This window comes from Carassius carassius, chromosome 18 (assembly GCF_963082965.1).
Source record: "Carassius carassius chromosome 18, fCarCar2.1, whole genome shotgun sequence".
NCBI classification, from domain to species: Eukaryota; Metazoa; Chordata; class Actinopteri; order Cypriniformes; family Cyprinidae; genus Carassius; species Carassius carassius.
In genome coordinates this window covers 7,144,063-7,166,700 of record NC_081772.1, presented here as the reverse complement: position 1 = coordinate 7,166,700, position 22,638 = coordinate 7,144,063, and the positions used below count along the sequence as shown (strand labels likewise).

General features: G+C 36.1%; 1 protein-coding gene across 2 annotated transcripts; it reads left to right on the top strand.

Annotated features, from left to right (window-relative positions):
* Positions 1 to 22,326, top strand: LOC132092235 (uridine-cytidine kinase-like 1). 2 transcript variants are annotated; one of them, XM_059498395.1, is made up of 15 exons: positions 1 to 159; positions 2,059 to 2,255; positions 3,391 to 3,497; positions 3,947 to 4,117; positions 5,560 to 5,631; positions 7,582 to 7,771; positions 8,093 to 8,154; positions 14,041 to 14,060; positions 17,529 to 17,627; positions 18,232 to 18,325; positions 18,559 to 18,621; positions 18,978 to 19,100; positions 20,163 to 20,270; positions 20,705 to 20,861; positions 21,428 to 22,326. In XM_059498395.1, exons 1-15 carry the CDS (start codon positions 74 to 76, stop codon positions 21,502 to 21,504), a joined length of 1,626 nt encoding a protein of 541 aa, XP_059354378.1. In that variant the 5' UTR covers positions 1 to 73; the 3' UTR covers positions 21,505 to 22,326. The 2 variants fall into 2 exon arrangements, with proteins under 2 accessions (XP_059354378.1, XP_059354379.1); XM_059498396.1 differs by lacking the exon at positions 14,041 to 14,060 and adding an exon at positions 12,967 to 12,983.
* Positions 22,327 to 22,638: the final 312 nt, after the last annotated feature.

Below are 22,638 nucleotides of genomic sequence, written 5' to 3'. Positions count from 1 at the left end.
GATACTATGGGGAGAGAAAGCATGACGCAAACGCACTTCCGGACATGCGTTTTAGCACGTTAGCGGCACCAACATGGCGATGACAATGAGCCAAAATGATGTTCAGGTGCAACAGAAAGAAGGAGAGGAGGATGATCAGTCTATATCTAGATCTGACAGGTGAGTAGTTGAAGTGTCTATCGAGCTCAGCTATCGGTCGAGATCAATACGTCATCCAGTTGACAAATAAAGGGCAGTGTTGTGTTGATCAGCGGCGACAGTTCAGCGAGAGTCGAGAGTGTTTATTCAGTGTATGTGCTTTTGTTTCTCTTATTTTGGTTGGTGAGTGTCTAGAGCATAGATAATGAGCAGAACAGACGCGCTCGTGTTTGTGGAGCTGCTGGCGTGGCACATCTGAAGCACGCGTCAGAGGAAAAGGAGGCTAATCAAACTTAGTTGATATTTGTCAAAAGAAGTCATTAGAGTAATTGAGCATGTTTTAAGATGTGCGTGTGAGAGCGAGCGAGCGAGAGAGCGAGAGAATTTCTAGATTGTATACATTTTAGGTCAAAAGCTTGGAATAAAAAAAATTGTAAATGTTTTGTCTTCAACAAGGCTGCATTTATTTGATCAAAAATACAGTCTGTAATATTGTAAAATATTTTTACAATTTAAAATAACTTTTCTATTTGAATATAGTTTAAATTATAATTTATTCCTGTAATGAAAAGGCTGAATTTCCAGCAGCCATTACTCCAGTCTTTAGTGTCACACGATCTTTCAGAAATTATTATGCTAATTTGTTGCTCAGTAATTATCAATAATTATAGGTTCACTGTTATTAATAATTAAATGTTGAAAAGCGTTTTTGCTGCTTAATATTGAGTACATTTTTAAAGATTCTTTTTTTTTTTTTTTTTTAAATAGTAATCTTTAGTAGCCTATTATTGTCCTTTTTGAACCGTGTCCTTGCTGATAAAAGCTATTAATTTGTATCTTAATTATTTAATTTTTTTACTTACATAGAGTATTGAGCTTTTCCACAAAAACATTGTTGCAAAAGCTCTTTTTAATATTGTTATTAATTAAGAAATGTTTCCTGAGCACCAAAATCAGCATTTTAGAATGATATCTGAAGAATCATGTGACACTGAAAACTGGAATAATATCTGCTTAAAATTCAGCTTTTTGTCATCACAAGAAAGAAATGTATATTAAAATAGAAAATGCATATTTTAAATTGTAACAATATTTCAGGATATAACTGTTTTTACTGGATTTCTAATCAAATAAATGCAGCCTTGATGAGCATAAGATACGTCTTTGATAAACGTTTAAAAAGCATAATTTTTCCAAACTTGATGAGTAGTGTATATTAAGGAAAAATGCATCTTTCCATGACCGTTTCACAAAAAAAAAAAAATCGTATTCCTTCTATTCCTTTCAAAAAATCCAAAAGATCAGCAAAATGTGTAAAACACGTCACACTTCAGATAATAGAATTTCATGTGAACCATAATCCATGTAAGCCTAGTCTGTGAGTCAAAGCAAACATCCTCCTGACCTTTTCAGCACTGCCATTGTATAATGGACTGTACTTCACGTTGATGATTCATTAGCGTCAGTGAGTGTCCAGTGTCTGTCCATGTGATGAGAGCCTTACTCAAATGAGGCTCCAGGTTTGCCTGAGCAGATGTGTGGTTTCCTGGACAGGATATGAAGAAAGGTCTTAGTCCCTCTACCACACTAACAGAAACCTTCATGTGAGCAGCTCTTTCTGAGGGCATCATAAAGACCCAGATTCCCTCAAGCTCTCTGTGAAACAGTGTTTAATAGCAATGCTCAGGTCAGATGGGGCTGTTCATGATTTCAAAGGCATTTCTGATGGCAGTGTGGACACTCACACTTACCTTTCTCTCTGTTAATTGACAACTGATCAGTTTTTGATGACTGTTAATGAAGCCTGTGACATTATAAAAATATGAAATTACAAATGGCCATGGCCAAATACCATTGTGTTCAATGGAACATTTAGATTTTTTTAGCATTGTATATATTCATTTATTTTTTTGTTGGTAGTGGTGAGGATTCACTCGATGGCCTTATGAGCCACAGATGTCCCTTGACCCCTTCGCTGTCTCCACGTAAACGGACCACCAGCCAAAGCAAAACAGAGCCTCCACTTCTGAGGACGAATAAGAGGACAATCTACACTGCGGGGCGTCCACCTTGGTACAATGTTACTGGGACCACCTTTAAAGAAGCCTTTGTCATAGGTACCACAGATATGCATGCCTTCTATTCGATAATGACATATCAAGTCTTGTTATATAAAGTGCAGTGAATTATTACATTTGATAGAATCTTACGAAAACATCGCAAAATAATACATTTGTCTGGAACGTTAACTGGGTATAATTTAGGTTTCATAGTATTATTATTGCACTCATAAGAGATATATAATATAAAATGGAGTATGAATTAAAAACACTTGAGACTTTTTTCCTGTTTTCACTACATCGATGAGACATGAGCCATGCACTACTGTTCAAAAGTTTGGGGTCAGAAAGATTTTATTAAAATGTTTTTGAAAGAAGTCTTTTATGATCACCAAGGCTGCAGTGAATTCATTAAAAAATATGGAAAAACTGTAATATTACTGGAATATCATTACGATTAAAAAAACAAATCTGTTTTAATATATTTTTAAAATGTAATTTATTCCTGTGATGGCAAAGCTAAATTACTCCAGTCGTCAGTGTATCATTATCCTTCATAAATCATTCTAATCTGCTGATACTAATGTGCATTTCTTGTTATAAAGAAAGTCATAGCGACTGACCCAAATTTTTTGAACGCATCTTAAAGTGAGGTTTAAATATTTTGTGAAACTTTGCGGAATGCAGACCTGGAGGTTTACACTTTTGTGGTTTGTGAGAACACGAGTTCTGTCAGGACTGAGCTCTGAGGTCATTAGCATGCAATCCATTACTCACAAAGATCCTGTCGTACGGGCTACAATTTCACACTTGGATGTGCTCCAGTCAATTATTCTTAAAAAAAAAAAAGAAAAAAAGATGTGGTCTGGCTGTCGTCCCTGCTCACTCAGTCAGAGAGAAACTAATAAATCCACCAAAGTGGAATGATCTTCCCTTAACAAAGGTCAGAGGAACAGGGAGACGAGAGAGGACTTAAGAACACTGAGGTAGTTTTAAGTAACTTTAGTTCCTATAACAACAAGAAGCTTTTTGTTATTCCCACTGGTTGTGTATCTTTTTTTATGTGGTGTTTTTGTTATGGCCTTTTATTTTGGAGATCTATCTGATAGTTAAAACTTTAGTATCTGAAAATGTAGTGGTCCGCATAATGTCTATTTATTGGTCATAATCAATGCACTGTTGTGTCCTGCAGGTCTTTGTGGAGGAAGTGCTTCTGGGAAAACCACCGTGGCCAATAAGATCATAGAGGCTCTTGATGTTCCTTGGGTTGTTCTGCTCTCTATGGATTCTTTCTACAAGGTACTTCACAACTGTGTTAAAGAAGACCCAGCTATAATACTTCTGCTTTGAACTTCCTGTCCTTTTACACTGAGAAATTTCACTCCAAATCCAATGACATGTTTCATCAGTGGTGTTATTGCCCCTAGTTGCATTTGCAGACAACTGTGGCATTAAAGTGCTTTAAATTAAACTTCTTCATGTGTTATAACCATTGAAGCATTAATATAATTTGCTCTTGCCCCGTTGGGTGTGCTGAAACCCTAAAGGATCTGCTCATCAATCCTTATTTGATTTAATGGCATATCCTCCAGCTTATTACTGGTCTTAAGTGGTTCAATCAGTCAATCTGTTTCTCTCTCTATGGTGGGAAGTCTGCAGGAAAATTTCATTAAATAGTGTGCATCACTGAAAACAATATAATCTGTGCTGTTTTCTTATTTCAACTTTCTTCACTTGACATCTTGCAGGTTTTGAGTAAAGAGGAGCAGGAGTTGGCAGCTAGAAACGAGTACAACTTTGATCATCCTGATGCCTTTGATTTTGAACTGCTGGTAACTGTGTTGAGAAAACTAAAAAAGGGCAAAAGCATCAAAGTGCCAGTGTATGACTTTACCAGTCACAGTCGTCGCAAGGAGTGGGTAAGCCTGTGTGTGATTGTCTGGTTAGTATGCATGAGCCTGTATATATTGCTTATTATCTTTTCTCCTCCAGAATAACACCATGTAGTTTCTGCATCCCTAGCATTACCAAACAGAATTGCAAAAATAATTCTGCAATTTAAATAAACATTGTATCACAGGGGAAATAAACCTAGAAACAGTTTACTTACAGTTGCTGCATTAGGTTGGGATAGGAGAATGATTTTATTTATTTTTTTTTCCATAGAAAAATACTTTAGAGTAACACTATTTTATAGTATGCTTGTTACACATTACATGTACTTATGTAGTATTAGGACTTATGTAATAAAAGTATTTGTGTAATTACAGTAAATTATTCATAATTACATGCAACTAACCCTAAACCTTTTCCTAATCCAGTGGTATGTTTATGTTGTTAATTAAAATTACTCAATACTTAAGGCAAATTTAAAATAAAGTGTAACTACTTTATCTTTAAATGTGATGTAGCAATGCTAATGCAATAACAGTGCATGTTCTAATAATAATCTGTAATGCTTTTTTTTTGCCATATTATTAATTAAATAGACTGTTACACAATAAAGCAGAAGAATATTAACATCAGATTGCCATGTAATATAATTCAGAAATGGCAAACTTTACTGTGAATTAATGTTAATTTAGATTAATTTTACTTTCGAAACCTGATTAATATACAGTTATGTCTTTATAGATTTAATGTAACTCCAAAACCAAACACTCTTATAAAGCTGTCAAATTTCACCCTTTAATTGTTAACTGAAAACAATGTTTAAGTTTGCTTTTATTATTTACAGGCAACGTCATGCCTGATTGAAATAAAGCAGTAGCAGTAACTACGGTTACTTTAGACACACATTTATGATTCCTTAAGAGCTGCGTTGCTTTTTATCTTCCTAAAATTTAAGGTGCATGAGGTTTTTCTCTGTACGTACATGGGTTGTAATGTTAATGAGTGATAAAGTGAGATCTCTGGCTCTGTAGGGTATACAGACCACTTGTGCTGCTGATCAATACTGAATGAGTGGCCATTGATGGGAGGCCTCATGGTAGTGCATTAATGTCTTAATGGGATCATGACACCATCAGGGTTCCCCTCATTCTGAAGCAGGGGAGCATGGAGGAAATGCATCACCACACACTTCCACAGTTTCTCCCTACACTGCCTCAGTTTATTGACATCATATTTGAAGTTGAATTTTTTTAAAGCATTTTTCTGGGCATTTTCTGTACCTTATTTTTGTGTAATTTGATCAGTTAAGGTATAAACCAGAGTTTATATTTATATAAAATTCATTATATGCTGTAATTAATTCACTGACTATTTCATCAATAACTTGTACTTTTCAGTTTATTATATTATATATGATTAAGTTAGATTAGATTATAACAACATTTTCTGTTTATGTTCCTCTGTGCAGAAAACAGTCTATGGGGCCAACGTTGTGATATTTGAGGGAATCTTGGCTTTTGCCAACAAGGAGCTTTTAAAGGTAAGTCTCTTATTAAATTTGTCATACTGGACATTATATAAAAGTCTCAGCTATCACTTTAACTGTGGTTTGTGATATCACTAAGGGCTTTCAGTAAAAGATAGAAAAGAGAGGAAAAATAATGAAAAGATTCATAGCATGAAAAATGGAACGAAAGAGCATCATGGGAGTCATAAAGCAGAGAGGGAAAAATGGGGGTATAAAAGAAAAGGTCAAATGAAAAGAAAGATAGCTGTGTAATGAAAAAAAAAAGAGAGTTTTATATTCCCACAGATTAGTTATGGATACTCAATGACAATAGAACAAGAGGTATAGTCCGCTTATTTTTTCATTTGAATTTGGGGTGAAATGATCCTGGAAATTTCAATGTCTGGTGTGTCTGCTACTGAGTAATGGATCTCATTCCCACAACCCGACTGGGAAGATGAGATGCCCTGTCTATACCGTCTCCGTCTCTCTCTGCAGCTCTGCAGACCTACATATACATGAAAACCCATTAATGGTTAGCTAGATAAAGAGTTTTAGTTGTCTTTTCTATCATTTAAGGCAGTGGTTCCCAATCCTGGTCCTGGAGATCCCTCAACACTGCACATTTTTGGTGTTTCTCTTATCTGACACACACATTTGAGGTCTTTGAGACTTCACTAATGAGCTGATGAGTTGAATCAGGTGTGTTTGAATAGGCAGACATCTAAAATGTGCAGTGTTAGGGGTTCTCCAGGACCAGGATTGGGAACAGCTGCATCTCTGGATGAAGAATAGCTATATAATATCTTGTTTCTACTGAAACTCCACAAGAACTTTGTCCTCCCATTATGTTCTTTTCCTCCTGCATCCTGTTGTTTTCCTCAAACAAGGAAGATGACTGATTCTTCTGTCTCTCTAATGGTGAAGAGCGGTCACAGGAAGTGAATAGGCGGTGTTAATCTACGCCTGCGTTGATGGTTCCCATTGCCAGGTTTCGATTCTTCCTTGCACGTTGTGTCCGGAAATCTATACAAATTAAAATGGGAGTTATTGTGTACGCATTGGCAAAGCAGTTCATCCTGACGTGATTTATGAGCACCGTGCAGCAGATGTGCCGCAGAACGAATGAGACTCAACAAACGCTAGACGTCATTCGGCTAATGAATGGATCAGGGTTTTCAGTTAAACTCTTTCTCATCGCAGGCCTTTGTGAATACAGTGACAGCTCACCTCCATTTTCTTTTGAGAGATGTTCAGGAAGGAAGGATGAGCAATGACTTCCTGTCTTTTAAAACTTGATATACACTTGACCTTTCACTCCATTCATGTACATTTCTTGCACGCCTTATAAGTTATGCCTTGTCGTGTTGGCAGGGCTGCAGGAACTGCTGTTTAAGGGTGTTGGATTGTTTATCGTTACCTTGAAATTTAATGCCTTTGCCATATCATGTCGGTTCACTGAATGATATCCATTTTTAGTGTCAGTGTCAGCACCAGCGGTACATCTTGGCTAGTTGGCGTCACGCTGCACTACATTGCTTTGATTGATCCTGACTTTCCCTTTGCTGAGCAGCTTTTATAAAATTTCTTATCCATTCGCTCCATTGCAAGATCTCACATGTGTTTTCAGTAACAGGAACCATCGAGAAGGGGCGGTAGTGGACAGATTTTGTCTGCCTTGCATGATTTTGTCACTTTGGAGTTGAAAACAATGAGGGTTATTAATCAATGGTAAATGCATCTGTTGAAGTTGTAGGTTTTCTTTTTTTCTCTCCAAAAAAAGTCTTAGTTAAACAGCCAATACTGTTTAAAAGTTTAGGTCTGGTTATTTTATATAGAAATTTATAAATGTATTTTCTGTCACTTTTAAACAGTCGAATACATCCTCAGCTAAATATAAGCTGGAAGATGGAAGCTTTGTCTATAACACATTGTCAGTTTCTTGATGTTTGTGTTGTATTACTGTTTCTATGTGTCCTTCAGCTCCTAGACATGAAGGTATTTGTAGACACAGACTCTGACATCCGGCTAGTCAGGCGGCTAAAAAGGGACATCACGGACAGAGGACGTGACATTGTAGGTGTCATTAAACAGTACAACAAATTTGTCAAGCCAGCGTTCGAGCAGTACATCGAACCCACTGTGCAGGTTGCAGATATTGTGGTCCCAAGAGGTATGTGAAGCTGGAAAATGTTAAAACTGCCAAATATTTTTTCAAGATGTCAGACTATTAAGCATTTTTTACCAGACTGCCTGGTCTTTAATATTGCTAGGCAACATTTATATTCAGAAATTTCATAAAAAGGTGATTTAAAAATGTTTCACCTTGTATAAATATCGAACTGAAATAGGATATTCAGTTAGCCTTTGATGCTAATATGGTAATATATAATTACTGTGAAACCTTCCTAGTTTGTTCAGAACTCAAAATTATGGGAATTTGTATTTGTGAAAGTATAATGGAGATTATAAAAGTTCCCTGGTTGTTCCTCAGGTGGAGAAAACTTTGTAGCCTTGGATCTGATTGTTCAGCATGTTCACAGTCAGCTGGAAAAGGTATGTAGTAAATTGGCTCCTCATTCTCATCTGTTGGACACTGAGTGATAATGATTATTTGGTCTGTGCATAAAGTAGTGCTGAGAATGGCCAACATGCATGTTGTTATCCCTGCTAGATGGTCCACATGCTTCTAAAAACACACAAATATTGCATGCGTGTGCATATGAAGCCCATGCCATGGTATTCACCCTATTCCGCCCCGCCCACTTTTAATACTTCGCATTTCCGCATTTTGTCATTCGACTTCCGCTAAACTGATACGGCACGTCCGGTTACTAGTTCAGTAGTTGTAAGATTGTTTATAGCTAGCTGTAACTGTGGCGAAATGACAAAGAACGTTATGTTATAAATTGGGAGCACGATGAAAACGTCTTACGACGATCAAATGGTATCAAATTGTACCATCCATCGTCGCTGTTAACGTTGGTAATGTTAGACGAATGTTAGCGGTAACCTATATATTTAACTGCACTGTCAGAAGGAGTTGATGGAGCAGCAAGGAAAATTATTTTTTTTAAATGTACCCGAGGCTTACCAGTATTTACATAGTGAGACAGTGGGTCGTGTACTGTTACACAGTGAGGGTTTTATCGTATTTTTAAAATTGAACGTGCAACAACCAGCCAGTCGAGCAGTCTAAACCTCTCAGCATGGTGCTGGTTAGTTTTGTGTGTGTGATGTTAACATACACGAAGTTATAAATGTTTACAAGTATATTAACGTGTTTGATGACCATCATCAAACTAAGTATTTTGTCTAATAACTTAATTGTACAGTGGAGTGAATGTTTATCAATTACACATTAGAAAAGGAGGAGGCTGGAACTTGGAAGTGAAAAACGCCTTATATCCAGGTATGCATAATTATTAGGCAGATTTTCTTTTACAGATAAAACAAGCCAATAAAAGATTATATATCACTTATAAAAGATTAAATGCCAAATTAATAGTTAAGATTGATGTGGTTTGGAACGCACTTCATACGTTTCAAAGGCTTTTATCGACAATTACATGACATTTATGCAAAGAGTCAGTATTTGCAGTGTTGGCCCTTCTTTTTCAGGACCTCTGCAATTCGACTGGGCATGCTCTCAATCAACTTCTGGGTCAAATCCTGACTGATAGCAACCCATTCTTTCATAATCACTTCTTGGAGTTTGTCAGAATTAGTGGGTTTTTGTTTGTCCACCCGCCTCTTGAGGATTGACCACAAGTTCTCAATGGGATTAAGATCTGGGGAGTTTCCAGGCCTTGGACCCAAAATTTCAACATTCTGGTCCCCGAGCCACTTAGTTATCACTTTTGCCTTAAGGCATGGTGCTCCATCGTGCTGGAAAATACATTGTTCTTCACCAAACTGTTGTTGGATTGTTGGAAGAAGTTGCTGTTGAAGGGTGTTTTAGTACCATTCTTTATTCATGGCTGTGTTTTTGGGCAGAATTGTGAGTGAGCCCACTCCCTTGGATGAGAAGCAACCCCACACATGAATGGTGTCAGGATGCTTTACTGTTGGCATGACACAGGACTGATGGTAGCGCTCTCCTTTTCTTCTCCGGACAAGCCTTTTCCAGATGCCTCAAACAATCGGAAAGGGCTTCATCTGAGAATATGACTTTGCCCCAGTCCTCAGCAGTCCATTCACTATACTTTCTCAATCTCAAGATTAATCTGTCCCTGATGTTTTTTTTGGAGAGAAGTGGCTTCTTTGCTGCCCTTCTTGACACCAGGCCATCTTCCAAAAGTCTTGGCCTCACTGTGCGTGCAGATGCGCTCACACCTGCATGCTGCCATTCCTGAGCAAGCTCTGCACTGGTGGCACTCCGATCCCGCAGCTGAATCCTCTTTAGGAGACGATCCTGGCGCTTGCTGGACTTTCTTGGACGCCCTGAAGCCTTCTTTACAAGAATTGAACCTCTTTCCTTGAAGTTCTTGATGATCCTATAAATTCTTGATTTAGGTGCAATCTTAGTAGCCACAATATCCTTGCCTGTGAAGCCATTTTTATGCCACGCAATGATGGCTGCACGCGTTTCTTTGCAGGTCACCATGGTTAACAATGGAAGAACAATGATTTCAAGCATCACCCTCCTTTTAACATGTCAAGTCTGCCATTCTAACCCAATCAGCCTGACATAATGATCTCCAGCCTTGTGCTCGTCAACATTCTCACCTGAGTTAACAAGACGATTACTGAAATGATCTCAGCAGGTCCTTTAATGACAGCAATGAAATGCAGTGGAAAAGTTTTTTTGGGATTAAGTTCATTTTCATGGCAAAGAAGGACTATGCAATTCATCTGATCACTCTTCATAACATTCTGGAGTATATGCAAATTGCTATTATAAAAACTTAAGCAGCAACTTTTCCAATTTCCAATATTTATGTAATTCTCAAAACTTTTGGCCACGACTGTATATGCAAAAGCTAAGGTAAAGGTTTTGGTAGGTGTACATAAAGTCTAATCAATGAATAATGTAGGTAAACGTCAAGTGTAATAATAATGAATGATTCTGAAATAAGACAACTGTGAAAGCTTTAAAATGTATTTTAGGTTTGCCATGTTCTGTACAGGGCTGAGGAGCTGTAAGCTGCTCATCTGGGTTCCATCACAGCAAGTTACATGTGCCACACAATGAGCAATTCTGTGCCAAGACTGTAGCTAGACTACAAACCTTTTATTTTAAGTGTATGCTTCCTCGTGTCAGATGAGTTTCAGGCAGGCGACCTACTGCTTTCCAGAAGATACTTGCAGCTTTGTAAGCAAGCAGGAATGAGAATAATTAGGGTTAAGGATAGGATATTAGGTGATTGGGATGGGATGTAGAGGGTGATGGTGAAGACTGGAACTATATTAAGTTAGTTGTTTTAAATCAGTTGTGTTAAACAAGAGACAGACTGTGATTTGTTTTATAGAACATGGATAATTTAATATAAGTTCTATAAAATAATTTGTGATTTGTTGATCAGTGTTTGTTGTTTTCAGGAAGCAAGAGACACCTCCTACTGACCATCCTATAAAATTTCAACATTTAATTTCCATATGTAATAAACCAAGATGGAATTAACTTGCAAACTTGACATGACTTATTCCTTCAAATCAGAGATGAAAGATTAAAAAAAATCAAATTAAGATAAATAAATAAAAACTATTTACAGCAGGTAATGTCAGGTGACATTGTAAAGGTTCATAAAAATATCTATTACAGCAGGTAACTTCTGGTGACTTTCAGCAAGATCAGGGGCATGTGGATCTGATCACCCTCACAGTTGTCCACTGCATCACTGGCGCTCATCGATACATCTGTGGAAATAATTAAACATTTTTACATTAGTACTTACAATATATCATGAGTATTAATATATGATGGGACCCGAACTTAGAACTGTGTGTGTTTGTGTGTGTGTGAGAGAGAGAGAGATGCATTAGAAACAAAACCAAAACTCTTAATTGTAGTGTTCAAACGTTGGTTCGGTATCTGAATGAGAAATGTAGCTAGCTGGCCTGCTATCACCTGCAATCTCTGTAACAGGAATAATGTGAGCTATTGTAATGTACCATAATATCTTGTACTACCGTAAATATTAAATAAATAGGTGGACAATGCTAATCATGGAAAATTCGTTGTACTTCGTTAACTGCATAGAACGGACTTCATAAATCTAACGTTAGGCGAGCAAACACATACGTTACGTCAGGTCCCTCAGCCGGAAGTAAGATGACAAAACGAGAGCAATCATAGACTATGAGAGCAATGGCGGCACCATTGTTGCCATGGAAAATAAGGTGAATAAGCACAGTTTGCTCATGGTGTAAGTATAGTTTGCCCTCTGGTGGTCATATTGTACCTGTGACACAAGATATTTTGTTCTAAATAATCCATTAGTTAAAACAAGAGAAGGCGGGGCCAGTAATATTGGTCTTCATTTTACAGTCCATCTTCGCCTTTATAGTATTATAAAATTAATTTGCAAATGTAATTTCTGACACAATTTTCATTACAAATGATGACATTAGGAATTGATTGGATCTTGAAAAAATTGGGCATTTCATGCCATAATATTGTGAATTTGCTAGATCAGTGACTAAATAGCCTTTTGCCTGTTGGTTATCCACTCTTTTCTTTGGAATAGCATGCTCTACTGATTCAGACAATATGCTGAGAAACCAGGAGAAAAGAAAATGTGTAGACCGTTTTAAATTTATCTTGCTTTTAGGTGCCTACCAAGGTAATTATTAGAAAGATAAAGATGTTAACACTAATGAACGTTTGCTGAGTGATGTTCGTGTGCATATATTGATGACAGATGCATTACATAGAAAGGCTTTAGAGCCTTTAGAGAAGAATTTATTTCATTAAAGAATCACCCTTTTCCAAAAAAACAAAACCTGGTATAACCTCAAAGCAATTTAAAGTAAGTACAATGGAAAATGTGTTATAATGTGGTATAAATGTTTTATCTAATCAACCCTGTGATTCCACAGAAATATAGTAACACTTATAAAGATTAAATCAGCCTGAAACATTTTCTTTTCAGTGTTGAAATAGAAGCATAAATGTATATTGTAAATCTGCAAGAATGTGATTGTATCAGGTTAAATATAGAGTTTAAGAGTAGCTGATAGTGCCATGAAATATTTCCCAGTATACCATGGAGAGGGTGAGGGCTGACTGTTTGGAATGGCTTTTCAGAGTGAATATCTCATTTCATGAGTTTCTTTTTTTTCTTTTCTTTTTTTTCTTCTCCTCCCTGTGCGTGTTTGTAATGAAACACTTGCTAAACCCTCAACCGATTGCTCTAACCATCCCAGCGTGAAATCACAGTGAGGTATGGCTGCTTTTCCCATCATTCCCTTCCATCTCTCTTTTTCACACATTCTTTAAACCTGTGCTTCATCGCTCCATTCTTTTCCTTAAACCTGCAGAGATGCAAATGGAGACAAAAGGAAAAGCTTAGCTCTGGCTATGCACTATGCTAAACAAATTAAACGTTTAGCGTGGTTGAGGCTGCAGTATAAATGAATACCACATTAAAATCACACTGGTCCAAAATCATAGCTATAATAGAAATCGCTAATACACTACCATTCAAATGCATTAACTTGATGAAAAATACAGTAAAAGACTAAAAATATGAAATATTATAGTAATAATTATGAAATAAATTAATATAATAATAATATTATTCCTGTGATGGCAAATAAAAATTTTACATTACTCCAGTCTTCAGTGTCACATGATCCTTCAGAAATCATTCTAATACAATGATTTGGTGTTCAATAAAGTTTTTTTATTATCATTATTAATTTTGGAAGCAGTTTGGTGCTTTGGTCAATTTAATGTTTCCTTGCTGAATAAAAGTGTTAATTTCTTTGAACGGTAGTGCTTGTTTTGATTTTTACTTTCATATTTTGGCTAAAATGATCTATAAAAAAATGTTTAAGTGGAGACTGTATGCTAAGGACCTGAGTGAGTTGCACACATTTGATGTAAAGACAAAGAATATCATTATAAAGAAGCTTTATAAAAACCATAGCTGGGCTGTGTACCTTTTGTGTCCACCTCCACGATGTTCTTTTGATGCTGTTGCTAACACAGGAATGGGCCTATTTCAGTGGTTTTGCTCTTCAGATACAGTGCAGCCTGTGAAACCCATTGATAATGCATATGGTCTCATTACTGAGACGTCTGTTGTCATTTGATCAGTTTTATTCAGACTCAGTTGAAAAACCACTGACATAATACTCACACCTGCGCTCATCTTGGCTGTGATGTGCCTGTCTGTTCTGTATAGACTTTAATCAGGTCGTGTTCTTTTCTCCCTCTCTCTCTTTTCTCTGTCTCGTCATCATTGTCTCCCAATGAACATTTATTCCCTTCTTCAGAGGAAACTCCGCTGGGATATGTGAGGATAAATTCTTGCATCCTCTCGCCTTTCTTTTTTCTGTTGTTTTCTTCATTTTATTTTATTTTATTTTATTTTATCTGCAATATACTTCCTCATTTGATGAACACATGTTCTGCTCTTTTAGCACTTTTTTTTATATATATATATATATTCACACTGTCAGTCCATCACAGTGTCCTAACCAGCATTGACTGAAAAGCGACATTGTGGCATTGCCTAGGTAGAAGTCTATGGAGCCAAAAGAGTCTCAATAAAGATAAATGCACACACTACATTCACATATGCACACACAGGATCCATACATGCACACACATGATTCATAAATACAAACACAGGATACACAAATGCGCACAAAATTTACAAATGCACACACAAAATTTAAAAAGCACAGAAGATTCACAAATGCATACAAAATTCAGAAATGCGCACAAAATTCAGAAATACACACACAATTCAGAAATGCAAACAACATTTACAAATGCACTCAAGATTCACAAATGCACAGGACAAGATTCAGACATGTATTTCTGATGCACACACACATATATCTTGATTTACAAACTGCTTGCGGTCTGTGAACTTCACTGCATTTGTGTGTGAATTTTGAGACTCCCCTGACTTGGCTCGACACAAATGCCTTTTTTTAAACAAGGAATGATCTGCAACCAATCAGATATCTCCCTTCTTTTAGCGAATCACAAGAACGCACTCCACATGGGGGATTGTTTACTTATAAGCCAATCACATGAATGCGTTCACACAGCGTGATATGCCTATGGTGCGGCATATTATAGCCTACTTATTTATGAAATTGTATGAAAATACAGATGTTTAGATTACAATTCAGGTTTATTTTTTATAATTTTTTACAAAATATAAATTTAAAAATGTCTTAATACATATAGCCCAGTGACTGCAGAAAAAAAGTTAACCATGGATTCATAAATTTGCAATAGGCAATTATTTCATTTTATTGAAATATTTTAATGAAAGTAAAAAAAAATTTTTACACCTTTTTGAATATTTAAATATATCTAAATATTCTTTTGGATGCAATATAGAAGTCACTTTAATCATAAAAGTGTTATAGGGAAGTCGTGGCCTAATGGTTAGAGAGTCGGACTCCCAATCGAAAGGTTGTGAGTTCGAGTCCCGGGCCGGCAGGAATTGTGGGTGGGGGGAGTGCATGTACAGTTCTCTCTCCACCTTCAATACCACGACTTAGGTGCCCTTGAGCAAGGCATCGAACCCCCAACTGCTCCCCGGGCGCCGGTGTGTGTGTGTGTGTTCACTGCTCTGTGTGTGTGCATTTTGGATGGGTTAAATGCAGAGCACAAATTCTGAGTATGGGTCAGAATTCGCTGATTCGCTGTTCGCTGATTGGCTTATAAGGAAACAATCCCACACGTGGGGTGCATTCTTGTGATTGGCTAAAACAAGGGAGATATCTGATTGGTTGCAGATCATTCCTTGTTTAAAAAAAGGCATTTGTGTGTCGAGCCAAGTCAGGGGAGTCTCAAAATTCACACACAAATGCAGTGAAGTTCACAGACCGCAAGCAGTTTGTAAATCAAGATAAATGTGTGTGTGCATCAGAAATACATTTCTGAATCTAGTCCAGTGCATTTGTTAATCTTGAGTGCATTTGTAAATGTTGTTTGCATTTCTGAATTGTGTGTATTTCTGAATTTTGTGTGCATTTCTGAATTTTGTATGCATTTGTGAATCTTCTGTGCTTTTTAAATTTTGTGTGTGCATTTGTAAATTTTGTGCGCATTTGTGTACCCTGTGTGTGTATTTATGAATTATGTGTGTGCATGTATGAATCCTATGTGTGCATATGTGAATGTAGTGTGTGCATTTATCTTTATTTTGGATCCATAGAAATCTAATTGGTCTAATCTAATTGGTTTTTCTGAATGGGATTGTGGGCTGAAGTTTGGTGAAACTGTCAACCACAATGAAGAAAATTTAGCAGCTACATATAATAAATGTCTCAAATCAGTCATCAATGTGGGTTGTTGTGCACTGTAAAGGGCAGTGGTGGCTCTCTCTTTGCTAAGATTTTCACATTTAAAATAATGTAATTAAATGAACAGAATTCAGTCCAATACCATCTTATTGGTTATAAAGTGTCTCTATCATGCCATTTTTTTTTAAGGTTCCTACTATTGTTTTGGGAGTGTCCTACAAATTAGCAAATCATTACATTCACACAGCTAAATTAAACACAGCATGAAAGGCAATATTCGAAATGGCATAATAGGGGCACTTTAATATCACAGTATTTCACTGTTTGAAGAAATGGTTTACTCTAATTTTAAAACTGTCATTTACTCTATCTCAAGTATTGTGTCTTTTCTTTCTTTCATGATATACAAAAAGAGGTTATTACGATGTTAAAATAACAGCGTGAAAATCCTGTCTTTTTTGTAATCTGTGAAAGAAAGAAAGGCATATGTGTCTTGAACGAAACAAGTGAGTAAATGATCACAGTTGTACTGTTTCTTTAATGCCTGTTCATCAGATATTTGGTTGCAAAACCCTTACTTCTGTCTTCTAATTTGAAGGCCTGTTCACACCAAGTCTGATGGTTCACAATGATGATGTACATAGTAGGGATGGGACGATAACCGGTTTTATTGATAACCGTGATAAAATGTGCTGAAGGTTAGTAATATCGTTTAAAAATGAATTATCATTAAAACCGTGTTTGATTATCGCGGTTTTAATAACTCACTATTAAATCATGTCCAGCCAGCAACAGTCTGACGCAAGCGCAGCGCACAATGTTTTTTTTGTTTTTTTTTCGAGAAGGAATGGCGAAAGTCAGTGACTTTTCTATGCTTTTCTATGCTTCTACACTTTTCATTGTAAGGAAGGAAATGCCACAGAATTTAATCTTTCTTTAAATTAAGTGCATAGAGTTGCTTGTTTTATTAGTTGTTTGTTGATTATTAAATATAAAACTTGCTGAAATGTTTTCAGTGTGAGCATCAACTATTTTTGAACACTTTCAACTCGTTTCAACAAAACCGTGATAATATTGATAATCGTGATAATTTTAGTCACTATAATCGTGATATTAAATTTTCATACCGTCCCATCCCTAGTACATAGAAACCTGCGATATTAACAGTTTGTCAACACATAACCCAAGTCAATATCTTATTGGTCAGTGAGGTTTCTCTTTGTGGTGAAAGTGATTAATTCATGTAAAGTATGCAATTGTTTTATTTTAAAATGTATTCATAATTGAAAACTTGAAGTGAATGGGCCTTGACTTTACCTTGACCTATTACCATAACACTTCAAACTCACATCAGCTCTTCAACACCATATTCGCACTGGGGAAAAAAGTCAAATATTGTTATATTTGTCTATTTTCTGTTAACAAAAAGTGTGGTTTCTTTTTTTGTGTGCACCTTGTGGAATGTTTATGTCTCATATCTATGTGCTCTATAGATCAGCCTTGGCATCTGCCCATCAGGGTCAACCTCTACCTGAGACCCTGAGTGTCATGGAGAGCACCCCACAGGTCAGAGGAATGCACACTATTATCAGGTATTATCAGAACCTTATCATCACACTATTAAACAAACTTCTTATAAGATTCATTTGTTGTGAATTGTACTGCTTTAGAGCTGCATGCTTCATTTTACATGGACCTAATAGACATAACATAATAGAAAGACGTATTGGCATTTTTTTCACAGTTTGTATCAGAACATCAGCAAACTGCTAGCTCGCAGCTCAGATAATGCAGTAATTTCAATAACACCGTTATAGACTCATTAAAATTGGTCTGGATATAAAGTTTAGGTTCAAACTCCGGAATCATAACAATTGTACCCTGCACAATATACACCTTGTGTTACTCCAGTGTAGATGTACTTTGTCACATATAAATGAAGAACAGAATTTATCAGCTAAATGATTGATTGTGCATTAAAATGAGTTTGGCTTCAGCAGGCCAGCAACAGCTTGAGTTGTGTTTGTACGTTTCGGGCCACTGATTTGTAATTGGGTAATTAAAATAAAATAGGGATTGTTTTCTCACTTTATCTAAACTCTCAGACCCGTGGTTCCTGTATATAGTATCATAATTTCTTCCAAAACACAAATCATCTCTGTTGTGTATTACTGCCTGTGTCCCCTGTGCCCCCAGGAATAAAGAAACCAGTCGAGATGAATTTATTTTCTATTCAAAGAGATTAATGAGGCTTCTTATAGAGCACGCCCTGTCCTTTCTGCCTCTGAAGGTGAGTGGACCGCCATTAATGACCAACTACGAACTTTAAACTTGATGTTATGAGCTCTGGATATTGGTCATAATACAGTGATACATTCGAGTGTCAGGCAGCACCCCAATGGACAAATTACATTTTTATGGTGTGAAGTGAAGCAAGTCTTCATTCAAGATTAAAGCACTCGTTTATATAAATTTATTTTAAAAAAATCGATCACTGAATCTTATTTCGTCTTTTCTCTTTAGCCGGTGTCTGTTGAAACTCCTCAAGGAACTGTATATGAAGGGAAGAGGCTGAGCGGGAAAAGGGTTTGTTTATTTGAAAGATTAAAATGAGTTACATTCTTTTTTTTCTTTCTTTTTTTTTTAATTGCTCGGTCAAATAAGTTATCTTGGGTATTAATTTGTCAAATCATTTGGTTTCTATGGAAGCCTGTTTTCACCACAGAAAAAAATAAACGATAAATAAAAGTAACTGCAAACTTTTATTTCAGTTTAGACTTTTTCCTCTCAATTCTGCATTTGTATTTCACAAGTCAGAGTTTATATCACCCTATTCAGACTTAAAAAAAACAAAAAACAAATATTCAATGACAGAAACACGTTTCCATAGGTATTGCAATTATCTGTATGGAAGGACTTTATACCTGTGCTTTGTTTGATAGATCACTGGTGTGTCCATTTTACGGGCAGGAGAGACCATGGAACAGGCCTTGATGGCTGTTTGTAAGGACATTCGACTCGGAAAGATCCTCATTCAGACCAATCATGACACAGGAGAGCCTGAGGTATCACATCGTCACCCATCCAACTGACAGACACATCCTTAGACAACTTTTTAATCAGAGCTTGTTTGTGTTATCATGTGTCCTTGTGTTCTCAGCCTTGGTGAGATGGCACGGATGATTTACTCATAGCCTACTAGTCAGGTCATGGTCTGTTTCACTGCTGTGCTTAGTCAGATTTGATATCTATGCCTCTTCTCACCTGACATAGAACATGTGTCGTAATGCTGATGGATGTCAGTTTGCAGGTATTTTTTGTAAGAGTGTTGTGTAGCGCTCGCTCCAGCTGTATGTTCACTTTGCATTAAGAGGAGTCTTGTACTTCTTATGACCGGTGTTATTTTAGTATTATTTATATACTATTATAGAATTTATTAATATTTTGAATTTGATTTAGTTTCATATTTAAATTTTTAGGAATTTATATATACAATATAACATTTTGTTTTAGTTTTTTAGTGATTTTTATAGTATGTTTACAGTTTTTTTTTAGTCATTTGTTTCAGGAAAAAAAATAATATAACACTGTTTATGGCTTGAGTTTTTTTTATTGATATTCCTGATATATTTGTACAGAATCAGTGACGTTAGTTTGATTAATTTTATTTACTGAAATTAGTTCAGACTGTCCGTTTCAGTGAAATGGTTCAGACCTGAACCAAAAATATTATTTCAGTATTGTTTGCATCACTTTAAAATATTCCTGGAGGTCTCTGCATTTTACTGTAAAATTACTGTAAAATGTTTGTAAGAAACGGTTCTGTTTATTTATTTGCTTTATGGTGATATATTAAAGCATAGAAATTAAAATAATTGTACAATAAATTTTACGCTCATTTAGAAGAAAAAAAATCCTTGTTGCTTTGTATAGATAGATAGATAGATATGCTGTATCACTGATCCTCGATACTGTAGTGTTTTCAATAGGCATTTCTTTGATTTCAAAGCTTCTTAGATGTCCTTATTTAATTGCTTTAGAAGTTTCTTGTTTTTCATACATTAATGCCACAAGAATCATTGCTTAGTCTATAAATTTGTCTTATTACGGTCTAATTTCCTCCTCAGCTCCATTACCTTCGTCTTCCCAAGGACCTCAGTGAGGATTATGTTATCCTGATGGACAGCACTGTGTCAACAGGAGCGGCAGCTCTCATGGCTGTCAGAGTCTTACTTGTAAGTCACCTTAGCAGACAGGTCATATTTATTTATTTTTAAGTAAGTTTCCCAAATGTGCACAGATATGCTATATTTTTATGTTTCATGGGCATTGTGGAGTATTTTGGCTCCTTTTAAGATGTGTAAAATAAATATCAACATCTTATTATCCTGAATCTGTAAAGGAAGTGATAGGAGATCTGAGCCCTAGAACTGATGTTGTTATATTATATTATATTATATTATATTATTCATTTATTCCAAAAATGTGTCATTGCATTACAGACATCATTTTAGCTCGGCGATATAGTTTATATTTTATTGTTTTACATCTATTTATTGTGTACTTTTTGTTTTTATTTAGTTTGTTGTTTATCCAGAACTTGATATCCCCATTAGTTAGTGCTCAGTATAGTTTAAATCAGGGTTATTCACGAACTCATCTGTTCCAGGATCATGATGTCCAGGAGGATAAGATCTTCCTGATCTCTCTCCTCATGGCGGAGATGGGCGTTCACTCAGTGGCCTATGCCTTTCCCAAAGTGCGCATCATCACCACTGCTGTGGACAAGAATGTCAACGATGAGTTTCACATCATTCCAGGGATTGGTGAGAGCAGTTTGATTAAAGGAATAGTTCATACAAAAAAGAAAATGAACTCAACCTCAGACAATCCAAGATGTAGGTGATTTGGAGAAATTTTGCATTACATCACTTGCTCACAAAAGGATCCTCTGTAGTGAATGGGTGCCGTCAAAATGAGTGTTCAAACAGCTGATTAAAAACATCACAATAATCCAAAAGTCCCTTAAAAAGTCAATCCCCTGTTGTCCTTCACATGAAAATCCACTGGACATATTTCTGTAAAACTGTTTTCATGTGTAAACGACGTGCATATTTCTCTATTGACTCAGAGATGAAAAAAGCAACACTATGAATAAAGGAACAGTATTTTAGCCTGAAGCAATGGTATGAAGTTAAATCTGATGAACTGGAGTCATGTGGATTAAATGTGGATTATTGTAATGTTTTTAACAAATGTTTGGACTATCATTCTGGCGGCGTATCAAACTCAGTGTGAGTTTCAGCAAATTTTCAGTTTTGGGTGAACTGTTCCTTTAACAAAAATGAAGGAAGAAAAAAATGGATACATTGTAATTGTAGTTGTTTTGCAGGTAATTTTGGGGACCGTTATTTTGGGACTGATGCTCCTTCAGACTGGTATGAAAGTGATGATGGGATGGACTACTGAATTTCATCAAGACCTGTATGTGAGCAACTGTATCTGCACGCGTCAGAGAAGGGAACTTTTAAGCACTTAATCTCATATGATTGTGGACCCATTGCCCAGCCCTATATAAGCCTTAGTTGCAGGACTGCGTTCTACACATAAGTTGATTCTCAATAAAGGTTAAAGCAATAATGGACCCCCAAACATGAGAGATTACTGCTCAATCGCTTTCCTTGCAGTGCCCACATGACCATCACAATTTAAGAATTTTTCATTATTACTTGAACTTCGAAATAAGAGTGGAAAAATAAGGGCAAACCTTAGTTTCTTCATGGGAGTGTTTGAAATGGTATGCTACCAAACTACCTTGTACTGTTTTTCAGTAGTATGAGTAGACAGTATATACTGTGTAGAATACAGTATACTGTATGTAATTGATTGCAAACACCGCTCATACTTGGTGTTTGTTACATGATTTCATGTTGTCTTGACTTATCTTTCATTGGTATAGCATATATAGCATACATGTGCATTTGAAACGCTTGACCAAATTGACATTTCATAGTGAGCAAAACATGCCTGCTTCAATTTAACCTGCCTTTAATGTTGCAGCTTTTGCTAAAAATCTGCGTAAATGTTACTACCTTAAATAGTAACCCAAGCACAAATAGATATCATTTTTTGCTGCAATTCTGCTCATAAACCGTATATCTGTTGTTTAATTTACGTTAACATTGTTGTTTTGCCTTTTTTCCCCCCAATTGACTGGTGTCTTGAAGGCGATACTGATGTGAAGTGCCAATCAATATATCAGCCTACTTGATAGTGTGTGTGTGTGTGTGTGTGTGTGTAAAAATGTGGGCAATTCATGAAATATTGAAAAGGGACTTGTTAATAGAAATTTCAATTTTAAGTCCAAAGGAATAATTTTCCTCTCATCATTGGTTTTAGTATTTAGCACTACAGTGCCAATGATGGGGGGAAAATATCAGGTTTACAGTTTTCAGTTACATACTTGAATTTTAAATTGTAGATAATGTAAATTTATTTTTTCATTGGTTTATTTCCCATACTTGATTGCTGAGAGGCAACAACAAATAGATTTGCAATGACAGAAGTTGTGAAATAATTAGTGAAGAACATTTTGGGAGTCTT

Bases quoted from the DNA above. Each gene is read 5' to 3' on its own strand.
- LOC132092235 (XM_059498395.1), top strand. From the start codon at position 74: ATGGCGATGACAATGAGCCAAAATGATGTTCAGGTGCAACAGAAAGAA. The intron at 4,118-5,559 runs GTAAGCCTGTGT...TCCTCTGTGCAG, and splicing joins ACAGTCGTCGCAAGGAGTGG to AAAACAGTCTATGGGGCCAA. The intron at 19,101-20,162 runs GTATCACATCGT...TTTCCTCCTCAG, and splicing joins ATGACACAGGAGAGCCTGAG to CTCCATTACCTTCGTCTTCC.